This window comes from Zootoca vivipara, chromosome 2, assembly GCF_965207765.1.
Source record: "Zootoca vivipara chromosome 2, rZooViv2.hap1.1, whole genome shotgun sequence".
NCBI lineage: Eukaryota > Metazoa > Chordata > Lepidosauria > Squamata > Lacertidae > Zootoca > Zootoca vivipara.
In genome coordinates, this window is record NC_142584.1 from 80,640,812 (window position 1) to 80,665,175 (window position 24,364).

General features: G+C 40.7%; 1 protein-coding gene across 50 annotated transcripts in view; it reads left to right on the plus strand.

The window, feature by feature from the left end:
- SLMAP (sarcolemma associated protein) overlaps positions 1-24,364 on the plus strand; it is a 90,311-nt gene that overhangs the window by 22,446 nt on the left and 43,501 nt on the right. For 20 of the 50 annotated variants that reach the window (XM_088662271.1, XM_088662268.1, XM_088662273.1 and 17 more), the window contains exons 3-9: positions 5,788-5,883; positions 12,786-12,939; positions 15,935-16,007; positions 17,963-17,999; positions 19,854-19,916; positions 22,594-22,689; positions 22,985-23,056. In XM_088662271.1, the coding sequence (XP_088518397.1) occupies positions 5,788-5,883; positions 12,786-12,939; positions 15,935-16,007; positions 17,963-17,999; positions 19,854-19,916; positions 22,594-22,689; positions 22,985-23,056 (591 nt within the window). The remainder of the gene's footprint in view (positions 1-5,787; positions 5,884-12,785; positions 12,940-15,934; positions 16,008-17,962; positions 18,000-19,853; positions 19,917-22,593; positions 22,690-22,984; positions 23,057-24,364) is intronic. The other 30 variants (XM_088662284.1, XM_035106382.3, XM_035106386.3 and 27 more) reach the window with 3 other exon arrangements.

The window sequence follows — 24,364 nt, forward strand, 5'->3', positions numbered from 1 at the left end:
TGCTCTTTAATTGTTTTAAAATATTTAAAATATGTTTTATTTTTAACTATACTGTTTTACCACTTAGTTGATTTGCTTTCCTAGGTTCCTTTAGTAGAAAGGGCAGGATATGAATTTAATAAAGACCCATATCAACAGTAAGAATAAGTTTGTAGTCTTTGGTTTTTTTTTGCTGCTAAATGGCATATGAAACCTTTTCTGGCAGCCTTGGAACAGTCACATTATGCAGACTTGCTAAAAAAAGTCTTCAGTGCCAAATGATGTAAAAAGTGGCTAGTGAAGTCATCTTATTTAATGGAATTGTGAGTGTGGTGGCCAGCTGCTGCTTAAGCCGTGACACTTTTGCTTTATAACAAAAAGGCACCTGTCTGCATCACCATACTGGTTTGGCATGTTTAGCAGTTTTGGAAGGCTGCGAGGCTGGCAGAGATCCTAGAGGTGTAATATTACAAGGGGAAACCCTAATTGGAGCTTTATTGCATAGCTGCCTCACCCTAACATATTGTGTATGTCAGTATATGTGACTTAGTTCACAGTAGTCAACCATATATATTATTATTTGTTGATGCTAAAGAAAATGTGATAATGCGTTGGCTGTATATTTTGGAAATCACATTTGTTCTCTTCCATGCTTTGCTTTTAGAAAGGCTTGTTATAGGGGAGGTTATTCTCATTTACTGAATTATTTTGCTCTTGCTTATTACACGTGTTATTTGCCCAAGGCAGAAGATCATATTTTCAAGATTGGTAGTAAGTTGCACTTTTGCAGTAAAATTGTAATTGCTGTACTTGGGAGAAGCTGCGCTTGGCCCTCTTTCCAATTAATTGCTCATATTCCCAGTTGAATGCTCATGTTTCAAAATACAGGATGGAGAGAGTTGAAGTGTGCAGTTTTATAACAAATCTTCAGAACCTGTATTGCATAATGGCAGTACTCAAATATGTTGGATCAGTTACAGCTCTCATTGGCTATAGCCCATGTGACCAGTGGTCACAGATGATGAGGGTTGTAGTTAAAAGCATCTGGAGGGAACCAGGTTGGTTTAGGGCTGATGTAATGGATTATTATAACCATTCACAGTTTTAGCCCCAAATTTGTGAATTATTTTCTTAATAGAACTTAACACTACTCTATGCATGTCTGTATTACATTAAATTTTAAGGAAAAAGACGTGCTCAAGGCAGTGGAATGACATAGAATTACTTTTCAGTCGGGGATTTAAAGATGCCCAGCTAGCAGTATGTCCACTTTAAGATGGAATCTTTCAAAATAGTACTTTACTCTGTCTTACTAGAATTATAGCCACATTTTAGGGTGTGTTTTTTTAATTAAAAAAACCTGATGAAGAAAGCTGGTGAATTTTGAAGGTGAAGATGTTTAAAACTGGTAGGAAAAATCTTGAAAGTGCAATTGTGTTGGAACCGTCCAGAATTCATGGCATAAGAATACTTGTCAATTCTTAATGGAGACAACATGACAAACTTTAGGAGGAGAAAAATGTGTAAGTAGTAATTTGTAGCTATGGTGACAAATGTCTTGCTGCAAGTCAGCCAGATATATAAAATTACTTGTAAATTAGAACTTTATATCAGTTTTTTTCAGTGACAGGGATAAGAGAATCTGTAAAGTGTACTTTTCAAGTAAAGGAAACTGTGTACTTGACAAGAAGGAAAAAATAACTGCTGTTATGACTGGTATATTTCAAGTTCTATGGTTATGTACTGAATGATTGTTGGAAAATACACTAACATTTTTTTTCTATGCCCATCCCAATTTAACACTTTTAAATGACATAATCAGCAAAATAAATCAGTTGACGTGAGATATTAATAACTCTTGATAATTTGTTTGGCCTTTGTGTGTGGATGACAGAGGATGCAAATTGGTGATGGGAGCAGGGCAGTAGAGGATTGCTATAGACACTTCCTGTCCTATTGTGTGTTGGAATCAAATCAACAGCAGAAGGAGAGACAGAACTGTAGTCCTGGCCTTCTCCATCAGCTCAGCTGAGATCAGCTTTTGACTCCTATACTTTGAACTCCTTGCATTCCTGCTGGTCATGATCATAACTCTGTAATTAAGAACTAGTCCGTGTGTTTGCTTTTTCATTTTCCCTCTCAATCCCTTTTCCTTTTGTGTTGTGTCTTTTATACTGTAAGTCTGGGAATAGGGTTTGTCTTATCATTGACATTAGTAAGCTGCTCTTGGGTAGTTCTTCTCAGCCAATCCAGATATTTCCCCTGTAATCATTGCCTATGGGAAGTTTATACAAGCAGGACCTGAGCGTAACAGCACCCGCCAGCTGAGGTTACCAGCAAGTTGTAGTCAGAGACATACTGCCTCAAATACTAGATAGCCTTATCCTTCATAAATTTGGGTCAACTCCTTTTAAAGCCATCCAAATTGATGGCTATCACGTGTGTTAAAATTCTTTTTTCAGGTAGGTAGTTGTGTTGGTCTGATGCAGTTGAAATAAATAAAAAAATTGTCCACTAGCACCTTAGAGACCAACTAAGTTTGTTCTGGGTTTAAGTTTTCATGTACATGCACACTTCTTCAGATACAGAAGTGTGCATGTACACAAAAGCCTAGAACCAGAACAAACTTGGTTGGTCTCTAAGGTGCTACTGGACATTTTTTTTCCTTTTCTTTCTTTTTCTTTGTCCTGAATCACTCAGCATTCAGTTTCATTAAATGGCCTTTACCTTTAGTATTATGAGAAAGGGTGAAACTTTTCTCTATATCCATTTTATCCATGCCTTGCATACTTTTATACACCTCTATCATGTCCCCCATAGTGGGAAAGGTTTGCCAAAGCCTCTGTTCACACAAGAAGAAAGGGGAGGGGGATTTAAGAGTTCCTTGTGTCCTGAGTTGCATGGAAGTGACTACAGTAGTGGCCAAAAGCAACACAGCCCTTCAATTCTTACGGTAATTCAAAAGATGGTCTCTCTTAAAAATTAGCTGCTGATCAAAGCATTGTACCAATTGTTTTCCTCTCTCACATCTATTTTGATGTTTACAATCTGCATCACTTATTTGCAAGCTTGTCACTCTGCATTCCTTACTGCTAAATCAAGAAGTTGTTTAGCAACTGGCTGGCCTTACTTAAGATGAAATTATTTGCTTGTAACAGATGTGGAAACAAATGGTCATGATTGAATGTGGGTGTACACAGGCAAATAACAGTAAATCTAATTACCATTTTTACACATTAGCTTACTTACCCCAGGCCATGATTCCATACACATTTCCATCTTGGTAGCATTTCTTGGTTTTTTTTTTTGTAAAAGTGGAGGCTGCTTCTAGTCATAGTTTCATTCCTTGTTAAGATTCGCTTCTGAGGCTTTTTTAAAAAACACGTCCTATTTTGTATGTGTTGCATAATGTGGTGCCCTGGTTTATGGGAACCTTTCTCTGAGATCTGTTTTCTTTATTTTTTCTTTAAGTATCTTATATTGCATTTATGATTTCATTGCTGTTGAATATGGTTCTGATGAATTAGAATGTGATTCTAGCTCCTCTTCTCCCTGTGCTAAGCAGCTGTTGTGATTCCTGAATGCTAAATGAGTGGTAATCACATGAATGCTACTCTTGTTGTTCATTTTTATAGCAGTTACTTTTTAAGAAAAGTTGCACAAGGGAAGTGATGAATGAATTAATATATCAAAAAGGTTTAAAAATACAATCTTTGTGACTAGGCCTGCACTATCAGGCTCATATTATAGATGGAGGCAGGGAGGGTACAAGGCTGCTAAGACAATAGTGGGTTCCTTAATGCTGCAAAGTGGGTTTGTGGTGAAGGTAAGTTTTGAATACAACAGTGGGGAGGGAAGGAAGGTCCTAACATAGGCATCCCCAAACTGCGGCCCTCCAGATGTTTTGGCCTACAACTCCCATGATCCCTAGCTAACAGGACCAGTGGTCAGGGATGATGGGGATTGTGTTCCAAAACATCTGGAGGGCCGAAGTTTGGGGATGCCTGTCCTAACATATTCTTAAACTACTACAGCTCTTCAAGTATTTAAAAGCATTAGGTATAGTTTATACTAAGGTTATATATAATTATAATAGTTATATTAGGAAAGAAAGGGAAAACAGAAAAGGTGTATCAAGATCTTGTGTGTGTGTTGTTTTTTTTAAAAAATGTCAAAATTTGGGAACAGAGTTACCAGTTCTATGAGAAAGGAAAAGGGCAGAGTTGTGAAATGGTAGATAAGTGGAAGTTAAAAAGAAGGTTCAGATAAGAGACAGTTAAGCAATGAATTAAGATAAATAAGAGTGAGGACGAGCACTAAAAAAATGCTTAGAAAAAAATACTCTGAATGCTAACATCAATGGGAAGCTGCTGAATAGAGGGAAGGAAAAGTGAAAGAGGAAAGAGGTGAAACATAGTAAAAGACGAAAGCATAGACATAAAGGTAAAGGACCCCTGGACGGTTAAGTCTAGTCAAAGGCTACTATGGGGTGTGGTGTTCATCATGTTTCAGGCAGCGGCATAGCTAGCCGCCTGGCTGCCCGGGGTGGCAAACTTGAAGGCACACCGCCGGGGGGGGGATGTCCATTGTGCGCATGCGTCATGACACACAACACACGTGGCAAACCCCGCTAGCAAGCCGTGGAGTGAGGCAGTCTCAATTGCATCCAGGCTTCTCAGTGGCGGTGGCAGCCGTTGGAGGTGGTCAGCCCCGCCCAGCCTGCTGCCCGGAGCAGCGCCACCCTTCCCAGCCACCACTGGTTTCAGGCCGAGGGAGCTGGGGTTTGTCCACAGACAGCTTTCCCATTCATGGCCAGCATGACTAAACTGCTTCTGGTGCAACACGACCATGATGGAAACCAGAGCGCACAGAAACAAAGTTTACCTTCTCGCTGCAGCAGTACCTGTTTATCGACTTTCACTGGTATGCTTTGAAACTGCTAGGTTGGCAGAAGCTGGAACAGAGCAATGGGGCGCTCACCACCATTGTGTGGATTCAAACCACTGACCTTCTAATTGGCAAGCCCAAGAGGCTTAGTGGTTTGGACCACAGTGCCACCTGCGTCATTCAATAGAGATAGACACTTAAAGTGCAATCCTGCCCCTTTCTACCCAGAAGTCCCACTATGTTTATAAAAGACTTACAGTACTCCGAGGACTTCAGATAAAGGTTGTTGTTGTTTAGTCGTTTAGTCGTGTCCGACTCTTCGTGACCCCATGGACCATAGCACGCCAGGCACTCCTGTCTTGCACCGCCTCCCGCAGTTTGGTCAGACTCATGTTGGTAGCTTCGAGAACACTGTCCAACCATCTCGTCCTCTGTCGTCCCCTTCTCCTTGTGCCCTCAATCTTTCCCAACATCAGGGTCTTTTCCAGGGAGTCTTCTCTTCTCATGATGTGGCCAAAGTATTGGAGCCTCAGCTTCAGGATCTGTCCTTCCAGTGAGCACTCAGGGCTGATTTCCTTAAGAATGGATAGGTTTGATCTTCTTGCAGTCCATGGGACTCTCCAGAGTCTCCTCCAGCACCACAATTCAAAAGCATCAATTCTTCGGCGATCAGCCTTCTTTATGGTCCAGCTCTCACTTCCATACATCACTACTGGGAAAACCATAGCTTTAACTATACGGACCTTTGTAGGCAAGGTGATGTCTCTGCTTTTTAAGATGCTGTCTAGGTTTGTCATTGCTTTTCTCCCAAGAAGCAGGCGTCTTTTAATTTCGGGACTGCTGTCACCATCTGCAGTGATCAAGGAGCCCAAGAAAGTAAAATCTCTCACTGCCTCCATTTCTTCCCCTTCTGTTTGCCAGGAGGTGATGGGACCAGTGGCCATGATCTTGGTTTTTTTGATGTTGAGCTTCAGACTGCAGCCTAAATGTGGAGAACAGAAGACCATTAAATTCAATGTTAGTGTCTAGTTGGATATTTTCCAAAGATATTATAAACTGCTGTTCAGGTAGACAAGAATATTTTGTGTTGCTGATTAACTTTGAGCATGTTAAGCTTTTAAAAAACAGTGGACTGCCAGGTCACATTGCAAAATACAAGCCATGTTGTAATAAGTCTGCTATGCACTCAAAAAACATCTACTATGTGTCTGCTGCTAACGAGCAGAAAATCAGATTCTAATGAGCCATTGGATGAGTTTGATTGAGCAAATATGCAGCCTAATTCAGATATGATGCCTCAAGGCCCTTACTGATTAATGGAAAGAGGAATTACCAAAGGCCTCTGTCTACACACGTAACAGAATGTGGTGATAGGATGGACGGCACTAGCACTACTTTGCTCTTTGGGGAGGGAGAATTCTGTCTTTGAATGCTCTTGCTCTCCTAAAGTTAAAACTACTGAAGATTTTGGATCATATGTATTTGCAGGAATTTATTTGTTTTGTAGTATGGGGAAGCTTTAAATGTAGCATTCTCACTACTATACTCAGAAGTTATACAGTCACCTTGCCTTATAACATTATTTCACGTGTAGAGATGTGGTATAATTGAAGATTGATAATACGCTACTGTACCTGTATATGAAGAAGGTACAGTAGTAGAATTGGCTGGAAAAATAGAATGCTGGTTGTATTTTGGAGTGAGAAATCATAATAAAACACAGATAAAATGTATGTGGTAGAAAAACAAGGATTTTAGCCTTGCCTAAAAGCACAAGTTTATACAATCATCATATGATGATTTTTATTTATTTTGCCACGTAGAGATGTTATTTAACAGGGTCATCTTTGCAGTTTCTTCATTTTTTAAAGAGAAAACACAGGTTTTCAGAGATTATCTCTTTAATGGATCTCTTCAGTGCTGCTGGAGATCTAAAATGTTCTGCTTCAAGTACAGTGACTTCAGGGGTCCAACCTTTTGTGGCCTGCCAGGCTTTCTTCAAGGTATTCAACACCCTGGTAAATTGTATTTACATTATATTATATTATATTTGTGTTCCTTGCTCCAGGTGTCACAAGATCTTCGTATCTTCAAGATCCACAACTTAGTCACTTGCCCCTGAGGGTAGGGTAGGGAAATTTTACTACCTCTTTCCTCACTGGAATGTTAAGCTCTAGTGATATGGGTGTGTCAGAATAAAACAGAACTAGAAGCCTGTTCCTTTACCAGCACTAGTATAATATTCTCTTGGGTAGAATTAGCATGCTTATTTTAGAATGAAAGTCTGTTTTCAGTATTTCATTCTTTTCAGTATAGGTTATTCAACATTTAGCTTTCGTTTGCTGGAAACTAATAAAAGTGAGACATACTATAGGTCAGCTGGAATGGAAGGATGAATAATTGTGTTGAAAGTAGAAAACATCTGTGCATCTCCTGAAGTATATTGAATTAGTCCTGTGTCTGATTTAAAGATACAGATGCATGACCTTTGTGGGTTGAAAACAAATACCAAAATTCTACACAATGGAAATTCAGATTTTGTGCCAAGAAAAGCTGATTTTTTTTGACACACAATGCACCGAGAAAGCAATACTTGAGATAAATCTTAGGGAGAGGTCTGATCCCACTGGGTCTTACCCACTGGGAGGACAAGTTATACAGTTTTCAACTGTGAAACTATAGATTTTCTATCTGCAGTAACTGATGACTGGAGAAAATTCTTAAGAGAAAGTTCCGTATCTTGCCAGGGAGATTAAGAAATTTAAGTCATTTTATTCATTTGTTCATTTAGGTTTATTCAGATTTGCAGGAATTCATTTATTTCATCTCATTTTTTCTGTTTTCAATATTTCATTTGATTATTTGTTTTAAACTATTTGTTCTGCTCTGCACAGGAAATGCAGCATTTTGAGTTAGTTTATGTTGTAGTTTATTTGGGCCAGAGTTAACTTCTGTTAGTGTTAACATTCATTCTGTTAATCGTTTACTTTGTGATGGTCTGATGACTAGATATAAATAATCCAATTCTGACGTGCATACATTATGCAAATTGAACTAATTTGCATATGTTTGCTGTTGGTGGTGGTGTTGCTTTGCTGAATTTGGTGGCTAATCACCTGAAGCTCTGCCTCGCACACTTGCAGACATAGCCCAAGGTTTGAGCTTCGCCTAAGGTGGGAACTACCAGTGGTGTCAGCAAACATACATTGCCAGACCTCACTTGGCCTGCTAACACAGAGTGTTTGTGTGTGCTTTCAGCAGAGAAGAGGAATATCCAGCCCATAGACCAATTGCTGCTCTCAGGGCTTCCCAATCTTGTCATCCAGACTCTTCCCCATCCACCTTTTCCCTGCTGTTGGGCTGTTATCTATGGTCAATTGAACAATGTTCAGAAAGCTTGGCCCATCATATTTTGTAGCTCAGCAGTGGGGAAGAGGAAACATGGTTGAGTATGCATGTGGTGCAGTAAAAACAACAACCCTTTCTCACCTCATGGAGCAGTTGAGAGAGAAGGAGATCACTCTCCTCCTCCATGAGCAGTTTGTTGTGAGAAAGGGAACCCCTTTCCAGCAAGCAGCATGAAAGCCAAGAGAGCTGAATGTAGTGTGTGTGTGCACATACTGGTTCTGTCCACTTTGGGTTTGGGCACTGCCTACTGTTGGTATGTTGCTTACACCAAGGGAAGGTGGCCTTGGTGCAGGACAAGTTTCCCTTCCCTTGACTTACTGGTTTTCCTCCCCAGCTAAGTTCAAGCAGATCAGGGCATAAAGTTAGGGCACTGTTCCTCAAACTTGGGTCCTTAGCTGATGTTGGATTACAACTCCCAGTATTCCTAGCTAGAAGGACCAGCAGTCAGGGATGATGGACGTTGTAGTCCAACAACACTGAGTTAGGGTGGAATATCTTTATGTAGAAGCCTGCTGAGACTGATAAATGTTTTTTGCATTTTTCGTGTTTTGTGGTTGCAGCTATTTTATTTGTTTTATATGTACATATTTTATTGTTGTAACCAGCTCTGAGACCTTGTGGTACAAGGCGGGTAAGAAATCTAATACAGTGGAACCTCGGTTTATGAACACCTCGGTTTATGAATTTTCGGTTTATGAACGCCGCGGACCCATCTGGAACGGATTAATTCATTTTCCATTACTTTCAATGGGAAAGTTCGTTTCAGTTTATGAACGCTTCAGTTTATGAACAGACTTCCAGAACCAATTACACCCATGCTTCAGTTTATGAACATTTCAGTTTAAGTACTCCGCGGACCCATCTGGAACGGATTAATCCACTTTCCATTACTTTCAATGGGAAAGTTCGCTTCAGTTTATGAACGCTTCAGTTTAAGTACTCCGCGGACTGTCTGGAACGGATTAATCCACTTTCCATTACTTTCAATGGGAAAGTTCGCTTCAGTTTATGAACGCTTCAGTTTATGAACAGACTTCCGGAACCAATTGTGTTCATAAACCGAGGTACCACTGTACTGTAAATAAACAAACAACTTCATCAAACATGTTTCAAGCCACATTTAAATAGTGGAAAGGTGGGATAAAAATACATTACTTAAAAAAACACCTAAATAATGAAACTTCCTGTACATCCAGAATTGAGGAGAAAGCTAGACTAGAATAGTTTACACTGATGTGTATATGGAGGGGCATTTAGCCCTGTGATTCCTCTGTCTGCAGTCTGAAGTGTTTCAGTTCAGGAACAGTCACCACCTCATTTATTTGTGTCCTAAGTCAGGCTGAATGTGAACAATTTTATAATCAAACTATTTAACAAATATATTACAGTGTACTCTCCACCTGTGACAGTTCTGCTGAGTGACACTACTGGTGCATCAGGGTGAAAAATAAAGCTATTCATTGCCATTACTGCCACATCACAGGACTCTGGGTTATTTTGTCAGATTCCACTAGGATTTTCTGCCACTTGTATTCAAGATTTCAGTAATCTGGTAAACCAAGGAGCCTGGCGTTTCCAAATCAGACACTAAGAAATCATTAGAATATTGTTCCACAATTAGCTTTCATTCATGCATTCATTTATTTTTTCCTATTTTGGTAGAAATATTTATTCTTCTCCTCTTATGCCCCATAAACACTGGAAGGCTAATGTTCAGAGTTCTTGCATTTGAGTAGACTGGGTAGAGGATTAAGACACAATGGATGTTTGGGAATAGTTGGATGAAGCTATGGCATAGGGTTGATGTAAAGTGATGGAACCCTCCTATATCACTGTTGTTGTTTTTTAAAAGAAAACTAGCTGCATTTGTGTTAGAAATAATAGTGTAAGCTAGGAAGAAATTCTGTTGAGGTATTTTATTCTTTCCTAAAGAAAGGAAGTAAATTTAATTTGCTTGATGTTTCAATTTCCTGTTGGTTCATTTGATACTGCTGCTGTGTATATGCTTGTCTGATAGGTATTTCCTGTCTCGTATGTGATGACATGACTAATTTATGGCCATGGGGCAAGATCTAGTTATGGAAGTGTATGTTAGGAACCAAAACACTGAACGTGAAGAGATTATGCCAAAGGAGAAGGGTCAGAAGTGGCACTTGAGCAACTTTTTGTAATGGTCATGTGCCAACCTACTCTAATGCTTGAAAAACTCCTAGAAAAATAATTGTATCGCACACAAAAAAAGGTTTAAAACTTTTAGAAATCTAAACCAGTAATCTCTTCAAAAGAACTGTATCTGATTGTTGTGCTGATGTAGGATAGTAGCTGTGCTTCTCAATTATGCATTCATAAACACCATTTACAGTATTTATATTTAGAATATTTACATGTATGTAAATATGTCCATTATCGCAGCTCATAACTTTTTAACAAGCAGTTAAATAAGAAGTCATTTGTTTCACTTGGATGATGCAGCACATTATGTCAGGTGCGGGGAATGTTTGGCATGCCGGATGTTGCTGTACTACAACTACCATCATCTTCTGCTGTTGGCCATGCTTTGTGGGATTGATGAGAGTTGTAGTTCAGGAACATCTGAGGGACCAAAAGCTCTACATCTCGGCTTTGTTATTCATTGTTATGTTTCTTTTAAAAATGAATTCTTGTATTCCTCAATCCACTACTGTTTGGGGTATGTAAAAGATTCTCAAAGCGTACTGAAAAGCATACACTCACCTAGCAACCAGTGTACGTAAATATATTTTGGTGTGAAAACATTATTTTATGTACTATCTTCAGAATCCCCTTAACCTTAAAAATTGATGCTTCTGGAGAGAAAGTAAGGAACTTGTGTTAACTTGGAAACCAAGCAACTAAAGCCACTTCCCCTTGACCTCCACAAAGCCATCACTTTTTATTTTGTTCCTTTTCACTATTTGCCCTAACTTTATCTTACCACACTATGACACCATGTATAATGCTAGTATCATCTAAAACACTGATATGCCTGTCTTAGTCTTCTCAGTCCCGTCCAAAACTCTGCTGCCAGCTCATGCCCTCTTTCTCATCTCTCAGTCCATACAATGCGCTTCCTTAAATATCTGCATTGGTTTCCCGTACTATTTGCATCCAGGGCCGGCGCGTCCATATAGGCGGACTAGGCCACTGCCTAGAGCGCCAAAATTGAGGGGCGCTGTGCTGGCCAGCCCGCCCGCCACCGCCATCCGCCTCTGCCCGTCGCTGCCTGCAGAGCTGTCTCTAGGCTCGGGCTGGGGGGCGCCAGGGCACCTGGCGAACAGGGGCACTGTGGGGAGGAGGACGTGGGAAGCGGTCCTCCTCTGAGGCCGCTGCTGCTGTGTGCGCCTTCTGGAGGTTGGCCTGGGCAGCGGACGCTGTCTCCGTGCCGCTGCCGGCGTCGCTTCTTTCCTGCTCTCGGCTGCTTCTGGCCGCTTCCTCCCGCTCGGCCCAGAGGCGCCCGCAGCTGGCAGTGCCTCTGGGCCGTGCGGAAGGAAGTGGCCAAAAGCGGCCGAGAGCAGGAAGGAAGCGGTGCCGGCAGCAGCACGGAGACAGCGTCCGCTGCCCAGGCCAGCAGCATGGGCTCTGCGTCCCGTAGAGCTTCAGTCATCCCATGTGCTCTATAAAGTTTTCATCCCTCCTGCCATTCACATTGCACCATCTCACATCTGAGCTATCCGCTGAACCGTTGATCTTCCAATTAAAGTAAGTCAGTGGAACCACCAGGCGGTATCAATAAGATACATACCCCGGGGGGGGGCGGGCAAAAGGTGATCTCGCCTAGGGCGCCAAAAACCGGCCCTGTTTGCATCCATTCCCCACAGCCTTCCTCAAACTATCTTTCCCTGTTTATTTATTGATATATCCCTACATTCCTCCAACTCTACCACTCAAGTCACCCAGGGGTCTTCTGCCCTCTGAAATGATTACATATCCCTTTTTTGCCCTTGAACCAGGACTCGCCACCCAGTACTGTTACATACAGTACGTATTGCTATCTCTTTCAAAGCCCACCTTACCCATTAAGCATTTGGCTTTTATGGTTTAGTTGTCACCCCCCAGTTACAACAAAGCTGTCACCACCAGTTACATGTAACTGTGCTTGCTCACCTTCATCCCATATTATGTTTGCCTTGTACATTCTTTATTCCTTCCCTCCCCCCCTTTTTCTACAGCTCTCAAAATTAGACTCTAAACTCTTTGAAGAAGCAACTCTTTAAATTTGGTTTGCTCTGAAAGGCTTCATGGTGCTGCTGCTGCCTACTACTACTGTAGTAGTAGAAGTAGTAGTAATAATAATAATGATAATAAAAAACAGTATGTGATAATAGGAATTATTATCATTACTTCTTAATGTGTAGTGGGATATTTATGCATAAATATGCTATTTTTATTTACCCGTTTGTTGACTGACTATCATTTTAAACTTGGATTTGCCTTTAGTCTTTAATGTAACATTTTTCTTGTAGGTGACTTAAATTTATCTGTTTTTCTTACAGTTCTATCTTCAAGACACTAAGAGTAGCAATGGTACCTTTATAAATAGTCAGAGACTGAGCAGAGGATCTGAGGAAAGCCCACCATGTGAAATTCTGTCTGGTGATATCATTCAATTTGGCGTAGATGTGACGGAGAACACGCGGAAAGGTAAGGGTACGGATCACTTTCTTTCCTCTCTTTTTAAGTTGAGAATCTCAAGTATGTTCTAGCCATAAGCAAGCTTTAAAGAAAAACAAAGCACTTAGTTTAGATTTGGTATTTTACAGTATCTTCTTAAAAGCATCTCTTCATACATCCAGGCAGATATACCATTCTGATTGGTATTATGGTGCTGGTGGATATGCTTTTAACCCTTCCAGCTTTTGTCAGAACCATTTGTGCTGCTGTTCCAATCAAGACTGCACCTCCCTTATGAGTGCTGATTGGAAGAACAACCTACACAAATGCAAATACACATTTAAGAAACCATGCAGTGTGGCAGCGCCTTTACAGACTTATGGTACCGGTATGTTATTAGATTCAGGTAGGTCTGACGCAGTAGAAATATATTTTTAAAAATTAAAAAAAAATATGTCCAGTAGCACCTTAGAGACCAACCAAGTTTGTTCTTGGTACGAGCTTTCGTGTGAAGTGTGCATGCACACGAAAGCTCATACCAAGAACAAACTTAGCTGGTCTCTAAGGTGCTTCTGGACAATTGGTATGTTATTAGTTAGCCCTGATAGTTTTACTGAAGGGGAGCATAGAGGTCCTTTAAATAAAAGAAAAATAAATGAACAACTTTTGTATAAGCATTGGATTTGCTGTTACTTTTCTGCATGTTGCCTATTCCTATGATGCCTTTTTTTTGCAAACAGATTATGCTTTTAACTCCAGACAAGTGTCAAAACATTACAGAAATCACAACGTCCGAAAAATAAAGTGGTGGACTTGCATAATTTTCACATTTTATAAAATGTGATTTAGGGGAAGCAGTCTATAGGAAACTTAATATTGTTTCCCAATTGTTTTAAAATGAAACCTGTAACTGTTTCATCAGGAATTAGCTCTTCATGGAATAATTAGCTCTTCATGGAAGTCTGAACATGTTTTAATCTCAGCTCTTCTTTTTGTACATTGGGTGTTATATTTGATGATATTTATCTATAAATACCCATCTTGTTTGTTTTTCTTTAAGTTAGTGCATTGCATGAGAGAAGTAGAATTCAGTGCCATAGATCAACTATGTGATATTTTATTTACTATTATATATTTCCTGCCCTTTCTCCAAGATCAACATTTCAATGCAGCCTTCCAGCAGCCACAAGAAATTAGGATGAGAGAATATGATTTGCCCAAGACCACACAGCTTGCTTCATAGCTGAGCCCAGCACTCTAGAGCAATAAACTCACTATTTAATACTTGTTTGTTTGTTTTAAAACTGGCTAGTTTGGAACATACAGTGTATGCTTTTCTTTTAGCTGGGTTAGATGTATTTCAAAATGTATTTACATATGAAAGTAGTGACCACCATTTGAACAAATTTGGCAAGTAATTCTCTTTTCAGCATTTAAATCCAAACCAATATTTCACTTAGGATAAAAACTACGGTACTTTTTCTATTTAGCTTCCTTTTGCCAAGATGGATGAAGCCAGTGTGCTTATGCAAAGACTTGTTGTACACAAGGAATTTCCCTACATTTCAGTGGCATCTCCTCACATCTCATAGATTGATGCTCCAGATGTTTCTATGACATTTGAGCATGACTCAGGAGGGCTGCTTTTGGAAGAGGAACCAAAAAACTATAAGTGTGTAAAATACTGTTCCTGGTGCTTAGGATCTCTTTTACCTGAGGTGGAAATGCCCTTCTCAAGCACATATTACAGGCATCCCCAAACTTCGGCCCTCCAGATGTTTTGGACTACAATCCCCATCATCCCTGACGACTGGTCCTGTTAGCTAGGGATCATGGGAGTTGTAGGCCAAAACATCTGGAGGGCCGCAGTTTGGGGATGCCTGACATATTATCATGTATCGCAGGGGTCAGCAAGGTTTTACCTGCCCGAGCCGGTCAAGTCGTGCGGAGATCTCTCCATGGGCTGGATCACACACACACACAATTTCCGGTGTCTGGGCATGCGCAGAAACGATTTCCAGCGCTGTGGAAGCGAGTCCCCGTGCCGGTTTAGCATAGAGTGCGGGGATTCGCCGAGTGGGTGGCTCAGTTCGGGGGCGGCTCATGGGCTAGTTAAACTTGTCCCCATGGCCACTTTTGGCCCATGGGCTGGAGGTTGCTGACCCCGGGTGTATCGTATCTCTGACTATGCTTTTTACAGCCCCCTCTAATTGTTGCAAATTATTCTTTTAGTTCTCTACATTAGTTCATCAACATGCCTGAAGTAGTATAGAGTTTCTTAGTCTTACTCTTTTTGATCTAAGGTTGGTCTTGCACACTTAGGCAACTGATCTAATTTTCATGTACTTATTTTTGCATCACTTTTGAAAGCTTGTGGTTTTCAAGCTTGTGTTTTTTTGTGATCCCTAAGTGTTCTCTGAAATCTTGCCCACACTTAAACATTTTTCTGGTGCCTGCTGTCTGAACAGTTCGGAACTGGGTCGACAACACAGAGTCATAGCTGTCAACCCTTCCGTTTTTGGCAGGAAAACCCCAAATTTAAATCTGTTTCCCGCTGCAACCTCGGATTGTAAAATACCCCGTAAATGTCCCGGCTCCCAGCTGGCTGCTCGCTCACTTGCTGAGTGCTGCCGAAAATCACCTCTGTGCATACTCGGGCATGCGCAGAAGTGATTTCTGGTGCCCAGACATGCGGACACGGGCAGCCTGGCACCGGAAGTCGCTTCTGCGCATGTCTGGACATGCGCAGAAGCAACTTCCGGTGCTGCGCTGCTGCTGATCCCTTATTTTCCAATCTGGAAGTTGACAGCTATGCACAGAGTGGCACAGGACTAAGTCTATCTGAACTTTTTGACACCAACACCCAATCATCCTCTGTTTAACTTTGCTTGTACACCTGACTGTTTTATCAGTCTGTTCTTTGTCAGACAGAATTACTTCAGTATTATTGAATGTTTCATTGTTTTCACTTTTCATTGACTAATTTTATTGAATACTTACTTAGAACTTACAATGTTAATGTTCTTTCCAGTCACCCATGGATGCATTGTCTCAACAATAAAACTATTTCTCCCAGATGGTATGGAAGCTAGGCTACGGTCAGAGTAAGTGTAACTTTGCAGTTGTTCTAATATCAAATATGTTTCAGATGGTAAAGAATTTCTACATACCAGGACTAAAACTGCTGTCTAATACAATGATCTTAATATTGCAGAGCTAGGGTTATTAACATCACCACCCATTTTGGTATAAGACCATAAGTGCTCATCTGTTTCGAGACATCTGATTTAATCATTTATTATTTATTTCGCAAGATTTATATACTGCTTGTTTGTAATAACACCTCAAAGTAGCTTACAAAAAGAAAGAACAATAAAATTACCAGTAAAAAAAAAGTTTAAAACAGTGGGGCAATAAATATATGAATCCCTGTGGACCCATGTGTGTGGGTGAACAACAAAAGAATTGTCTGGGTGCCTGTATTCAAAAAGTGGGGCTAGTATAAGAGAACCCCAGTAGCAGAGTATTAAACTCATAAAAATAAGTGGCACATTAAAGCTTAATGTTATGAATATAGGATGTTAGACCTTTTTATCCCATTCAGCTGCACACAGCAGCTGGCCTCTTTCTACCCCCCTTGCAATGAGCAGACCAAATGCTGTTAAGTTTAAAATGCTTTCCTCGCAGATTCAAAGTCTCAGTCATGCCTTGTCCCATGCAGCAACAAAGATAATACAGGCAAAAATACATTTGCGTAGAAAATGCAGAATACTCTGTAAGCTTGGGAGCAAGCTTACACACATCCTCCTTAGTTGGTTACACAGTGCAGCGAGAAGGGGGAAGGAGGAAAGCAGCTTCACTTCTTCTCTGGAGGCGAGGGGGCATGACCTAACTGAGTCTATTTAGCAATGCAGCTCTGGTCCTTTACTCAGTCATGCACTAACTAGCACTTGTTCATAGTTATGTTTAACTGTAATCTCCCACAAAAACAACTTTTTATAACTTTCAAAAAAATAATTAACACCAATGATAAGCTAAAAACCAGATTAAAACACATGTCAACCTACATGTCCAGATAGGCTTGGCTAAACAAAATGTTTTTTAGCAGGTGCAGAAAGGAGTACAGTGAGAGTGCCTGCCTGATGTCAATAAACAGGGAGTTCCAAAGTGTGGGTGCTGCCACACTAAAAGTTCATTACTGTAGCTTAAAAATGAGGGAAGTGTATTATGTGGCACCTGTAACAATGCCAGTTCTGCAGATCGAAGTGGTTGAGTTGCCGGATGTGGCGTAAGGCGATCTCTCAATTAAACTGGTCTCATGCTGTTAAGGGCCTTATATACTGATAGTAAAGTGACACGCTGGCCTTGGCCCAGTAACAAATCAGCAGCCAGGGCAGGTCTCAGCAGAGGTGTTATATGCTGACAGGGTCTCACTGCTGTCAGCAACTGTGCCTCAGCATTCTGCACTGCATGCCGTTTCCAGGTCAAGTGCCAGGGAACCCCACATAGAGTGCATTTCAATACAGTGGTGCCTCGCTTAACGAATGCCCTGCTTAACGAAATTTCCGCTTAACGAAAGGTTTTTTCTAGCGGAGGTTGCCTCGCTAGATGAATGCATTTTACGAAAAATTCGTCTAGCAAATCGTGGTTTCCCATAGGAATGCATTGAAATTCAATTAATGCGTTCCTATGGGCAAAACAAAATTCAAAAAAATTCAATGCATTCCTATGGGATTCGCTAGACGAATTTTTCGTTATAAGAAAAGACCTGTGGAACGAATTAAATTCGTCTAGCGAGGCACCACTGTAGTTCAATCTGAAAGTAACCGATGGATGAATTACTGCGGCTGGGCTTTCCTGATCCAGGAGTGTCCTAGCTGCTATACCAGTGTCAGCTGGCAAAGACACTTCTAGCCACTAAGGCTACCAAAACCTCCAGCGACAAAGCTGGATTCAGAAGCGCCCACGGGTTGCAAATCTGCTCCTTCAGGGACAATGAAACTCTGTTCAGGGTATAGAAGGATAATAATATTTAAATGGTGATGTTTTTCTTCTACAGTGTCATCCATGCTCCCTTACCAAGTCCTGTTGATAAGGTATGTCCTAGAACATTTCTTTCCTTCTGCCACATAGATGTAAAAACAACACTTTTAAAAAGAGCCAAGTGCTTTGAAAGACATTCGAAGTGGATATTGTTTCCTGAGTACATCTTCTCTCCCCCCCCCCCAATAATAGCTTCCATACTGTTTGAAAGTGTGGGCGTCCTGCTTTGAGGATGCCAGTCAAAAAGTGGGATGCAGCAAATTGTTTTGAATAAAGCGTTGACACAGTAATGTGCCTGAGGGCTGCACGCATTCCATTTTTTATATAAGCACGAATTTATGCCATCTCAAATTGCTTTTTAATTTTTGTTATGATAGTGAAAAATGTTACCTTATATAAGATAAATTCAACACAGCAAAACTTATGAGGACACGTGTACAGACTTAGGAGGACACATACAGATCAGCAGTCTTAAATTGTCCTAGATATTAATAAACCCGTCTTTCGATAATTCCCGCCCCCTGGAATCACTTTTTGAAAAATAAGTCTTGTTTGTTTGTTTGTTTGTACCCCACCCATCTGATTGGGTTGCCCCAGCCACTCTGGGCAGCTAAATGTGTCTTATTAGTCTTTATTAAATTTCTGTACCACCCTTCATCCAAGGATAGCAGGGCAGTTTACAATATAAAAACAAAAAAATACATAACATAGTAACAAAGAAAACCAAGAACAAAACCAAGAATACATTTTTAAAAGTTAATCTGTGATTGTAGGAATTTGTGTAAAAGCTATGGTTTACAATGTAAAAGAAGCCTGCACCTGCTTAGTTTCTCCCTTCTTATGCTGAGGCAAAACTGACAATGATTGCTGACTTAGCATTGCATTCTGAACCAAAAACCATGGTTTGCTTTACTCCAAACAAACCATAGTGATAAGCCAAGGTTGGTTTTTGGCTATCCAGTTAGGGCTTGAAAGGTTCTTTTAACATAAAAGTTCTCAGACAACTCAAATATAAAAGTCAGAGGTAGGATGTTTAATACCATGTTTTTTTTTATGTTTAGCCTCCAATACTGTGCTACACTTGTATACAGTCCTAAAGGGTGCAGTACCTAATTATAGATATCCTTAATTAACTAAGCTTGTTGTAAGTATACACTAGATTAAAAACCAGTGCTGACTGAAAAGCTGGCTTGTGCTTTACAGGTACATACATGCATTCTTTTACAATTGGCTGGGTGCATACGGTTTCTTGCACAATGGACATTCCAGTACTATGACTAATATCATATTAATATGCTCTATCAAGTTGCTAAACAATTTACTAGCTTAATTTCTTCAACATAAGAAAGTTAACAGAAATCTAGAGAAATAAGACAAATATACATAAAGTCAGCATGTCAAAAAAGGAAAGGAAAGAAAACTGAATAAAACATCTAAAAAAATTATGAGTAACTTAAGTAGGCTTATGTAAGCTTGCTGAAACAAACAAACAACCAGCACATTGCTTCATACTAACTGTTCTGTATACAAAAATGGAATTCCATTTACCTTTCAAATACATAATTTGAGGTTGGCCAGCAAACAATGATAAAAAGAAAACATAGGGGTAACTGTTAGCTCAAAATAAGGATGCTCTGTAAATGTATACATGTGTCCCTTTTTCTTTATTACAGTAGCTTGCATTTAAGGAAGTTGCAAAAGTTTTAGAGGATAAAAGCCTTTTTTGTTGCAGTTTTGCTATTAACCTCATAAATCGAGTGAACTAATGATGACAGGCCTTCACTTGTTTGCATAATTGTTTGAATGGATTAAGAGGAGAGAAAAGAAGGGAATTTTTTGATAACAGTTTATTTTATATACATTGAAGTATTATGGGTTCCAGAGAAATTTGTTTTTCAATTTCACAGGTTGCTGCTAACACTCCCAGTATGTACTCTCAGGAACTGTTTCAGCTTTCTCAGTATCTACAGGTAACTTTTCTTTCGGGCATATGTATAATTCCTGTTCCTTTATATTGTATAGGTTTGACTGAGTCATCTTCTACATAATCAGTTTGGAGCTTCTGTGTGGCAGATATATTAGGAGTAAGGCTGAGACTGGATTAGCTAGTGACATCATGCATATAATGGACTTTCTTGTTATAATGTTTGAAATTCTAGAAACCAGTTCCAAGTGTTTTCCCTGCCATGCATACACTATAGTCATAATTAGTATCTGTAGAATGCGAGTATTAACCTAATCTCAGCTCATTGTTATGAGTAGCATTCCTAACTTCTATCTCCCAAGTATGTATGGGGAAATGGCCTGGGGTGGGGGTTGGATGGGACATGCAGTGGTCAAAGAAGCATCTTTCAGTCTTGCCCCCAAACTGCTGTAGCATCTCTCCAACCAGTTCCCTGATATCTAATACCCATTTTGGCAGGATACCAAATGAAATTTAAGGTAGATTGAAACACCAAGCTACAGGAGTGAACATGTTTCCTGCAAGTCTCCTAATCCCCATTCTCAGTTGGCATCTCCCCCCTTTATATCCTAGTAAAATGTATCTATGGGAAGTTCTAGTATACTTAACCTATAAAGAATAAAATTAAGTGCACTTCAGATCTCCCAGAGGGGCTATCTGGCATTACCGCTTTTGTATTCCCTTTGATCCATTTCTTCCTGGACTGTAGACAAGAGTGGGCCGTATAAATCTCTCTCTTCTCTTAGCCTACGCACACATTACCAGCTTAAAACATCTAGGTTTCAATTGGGATTAAAGCTGGTTTGGGGAATAATGCATCAAAATGCAGCATTTCATAAAAACAACTGGATAGTTATGGATTGAGACTAATGCATGTACACTGCTTCCAAAACCAGTGGTGGGAATGCAATCAGTGCAGGGTTACACTTTGGAGGTTTCAACAGTTTAATATTGACTTCTGGAAACTGTCTGTGCCAATTTGCAAACCTCTGATTGTAGTAGTATTGTGTGCAAAATTATTAAGTGCAGCCAATTTTTTGGGTAGTAGTAGAGGAGGAGTATTTTGAGCTGATTAAGGAAAAGATATACAGGCAACCCTCCCCCATTTACTCGTGTTTAGTATGTACATTACTGTGTATATGCACGTTGTGCTGAACCCAGGAGTGAATTTAAAAATTGCTAAACTTTCCCCAGAAGAGCCAAGAAAGGTCAGGAAAAGGCACAAAAACAGCGCCTAGCAATCCCACGAGCCTTTGCAATCGCAGTCACAAGAGCCCTTGCATCAACCGTTGAGGCCTATAGCGAGTTGGAGTTTGAGGAAGGAGGTTGGGAGGGAATGAATGTGGCGTAGTTTGATAGAGTTTTGGGTGGAGATTTTCAAGCCGTTCTTTGAGGCAGCACCTAAACGCAAGGCGCCATCATCTTCCTTGGGTGATGACAAACTCAAGAGGTAGCGAGTGGTGCCCACGCTGGAGGAGAAATTGGAAGTGCTGGACTGCTTCCGGGATTGCATGAGTGTGTGTGCCGTGGTACACAAGTTTTGCAAGAATGAATCCAGCATACGTGCCTTTAGGATATGGGAAGAAAATCCAGGCAGTGGAGCAGTGAGTACCTTTACACCTATAACTACCAGGGTCCCAGCTAGGTGCGTGATGAGGCCCTGGTGAAGGCACATGAGGCACTGGACCTGTGGCTAGATGACATGAACTGCCAGACGACAGATACACCTTGCACAAGAAGCCTCTCTGGCTGTATGCACACTCCTGTGAAGGAGCTCCAAGCCAGCTCTGGTTGGCTGGCCTGCTTCAAACACCAATTTGAAGAATGTTGGCCCCTCTGGTGAAGCTGCATCCATGGACCAGGAGGCTGCCCAAGTGTGCCCTCACCAGCTGAAGAGACAGAAGCACCAGCTGCCCATCACCATGTTCCTCTGCAAGACACTACCAGCCCTACCCAGTGAATCTGACCCACAGCCAAGCACCTCGGGGTACTGGTCTACCCCACTTGTTTTTTGAAAATCGTCGTCTAGCAATGAGGAAGACTGAGTGCCATCATGGCGACCATTTCTGCCCATCTGGTACCGGGCTGCTGGTTTTTCAAAGGGTTTTTTCTAGGCTTTCCAGAGGTTTAGAGGGTATTTGCAGGCTTTTCCAATGGGTGCTCCAATTATACATGATTTCATGTATGTGCGTGGTTACTCCAAACGCAACCCCTGCGTAATTGGGGGTTGCCTGTATTCCTATTGACTACCAAGCCCTTTTTAAAAAAGAAGGGTAAAGTATGCCACCTAGTGGTTTTCGGTAAAGATAACTTTGAACATTTTGGTGAGCAATTGGGTTTGTTCTTTCAGTTTCTTCGAACTTTGATAGCTGCTGAGCTGCTTTCTTTTCCTTGAAACAGAAGTAGTCCTTGAAGTGTTTTTTGTCTTTAAAATTCATACCTGTACAAAGCCTACAGTGAGATGGGCCCCAACATCTGTAAGAGGCCAGAGCACATTCTATGCATATTTGGGAACCTGAGTTCATTGATGTCTCAACTCAGCCAAAATAATCATATCTAGTTAAGACAGTGTGTTGAAATCTCTCACCCTTTTAAACCATTTAGCTCTACTTTGTAAGTGCTGATATATCTATATTGCTACTGTGTTGTACTAATAGGTTTTTTGTTGTTGTTATTCAATGCAGGAAGCCTTACATAGGGAACAAATGTTGGAACAGAAATTGGCCACCTTGCAGCGATTGCTTGCTGTCACACAAGAGGCGTCAGATACCAGTTGGCAGGTATTTTGTGTGATGTTGATTTTGGACCCTTTCAGTAAGTAGATAGCACCTACTTTTCTGTCATAACTATAGATTACTGTGAACTAATCTGAAGTGTAGTTAGCAATGCTGTAAAGCACGGCCAGTGGTTAGGGGCAATGGGAGTTGGAGTCAAACAACATCTGGAGGGCACCACTTGGCTTCCCCGGTAGTAAAGTAGTGCATAAAACCCATGTTCTTATTAAATACTCACTGTGTGTTTTTACTGTATTAGATGCTGCTAATTTACGAATGTGCTTGAATTTCTTTCTAACAGGCTTTGATAGATGAAGATAGACTACTATCAAGGTTAGAGGTTATGGGAAACCAACTACAAGCATGTTCAAAAGTAGGTAGTTTGCTCGGATTTAGAGTTTGGGAACTTGGAGTACTTGATAATATCAAAACATGTATTATTTGTTTAGTGAATATAAGAGGGAGCCTTTCTAGATCAGATCAAAGGTCCACCTAGGACTAGGTCAACATCCTGTTTCTCACAGTGACCATGCACATGTTATCAGGAAGCCTACAAGCAGGCCAGGAAAGCATTTGCTCCACCGTTGCCACCTCCCCTCATCACCTTTAAACTCAGTGACATACCACCTTTGGACATGGAGGTTTCATGTATCAATGGTACCTAGAAGCCAGTGATGGGGGGGAGGGGATGAACTCTGTGTACTCAAGGAATTGTATGATTTTGGTGTTTGTTTTTATTGGGTCTATGATTGTATAAGGAAATTTATTCTGGTTGACATTTTAAAAGCATTCTAAGCCAGTGGCCATTTCCATTCAGTGTGCCAGTACCAGAATCATGTTAGTGCTGAAAAAATGTGTGTCTTCTTGCCACTCGCTGTTCCTTCTGTTTTCGTGTTCAGGTTATTGTTTTTAGGATGAAGCTCCATTTAAATGTAAGCCACCTTGGGGTGCTCATAAAACCAGAGTACAGTGGTACCTTGGTTCTTGAACTCAATCCGTTCTAGAAGTCCGTTCAACTTCCAAAACGTTCGCAAAACAAGGCGTGGCTTCTGGAAACAATGCTTAACCTTGCAGTTAAGGTCTCTGCTGATGTTTCCTTAAGCATAGTTTATATATGCGTATGTCTTTAATACTGTCAAACCTCAGTTGTTGAACATAATCCATTCCGGAAGCCCGTTTGGCTTCCGAAACATTCGACAACCGAATCATGGCTTCTGATTGGTTGCAAGAGTTTCCTGTACTCAGCGGAAGCTGCGTCAGACATTCAGCTTCCAAAAATGTTCGAAAACTTCAGCATTTACTTCTGGGTTTTCGGCGTTCGGGAGCCAAATTGTTTGAAAACGGAGCTGTTTGGGAGCCAAGATCTGACTGTAGTTCCTACAAAGGAAGAGAGTATGCATTTCCAAATTTAGCTCCTGGCCATTAACTATGGTTAAGGAGTCAATGTTATGCCTGCACCTCTCTCTTACATCTCTGAAACACCCCCCCTTTGTATTTTTAATGAGGAAAAAACCTTAGAATTTTGCATAGCACAAGCATAGTAGTTTCAGTTTGAAATGGTATACAGTGGTACCTCAGTTTACAAACTTAATCCGTTCCGGAAGTCTGTTCTTAAACCAAAACCATTCTTAAACTGAGGCATGCTTTCCCTAATGAGGCCTCTCTCTGCCGGTGCCCTTCC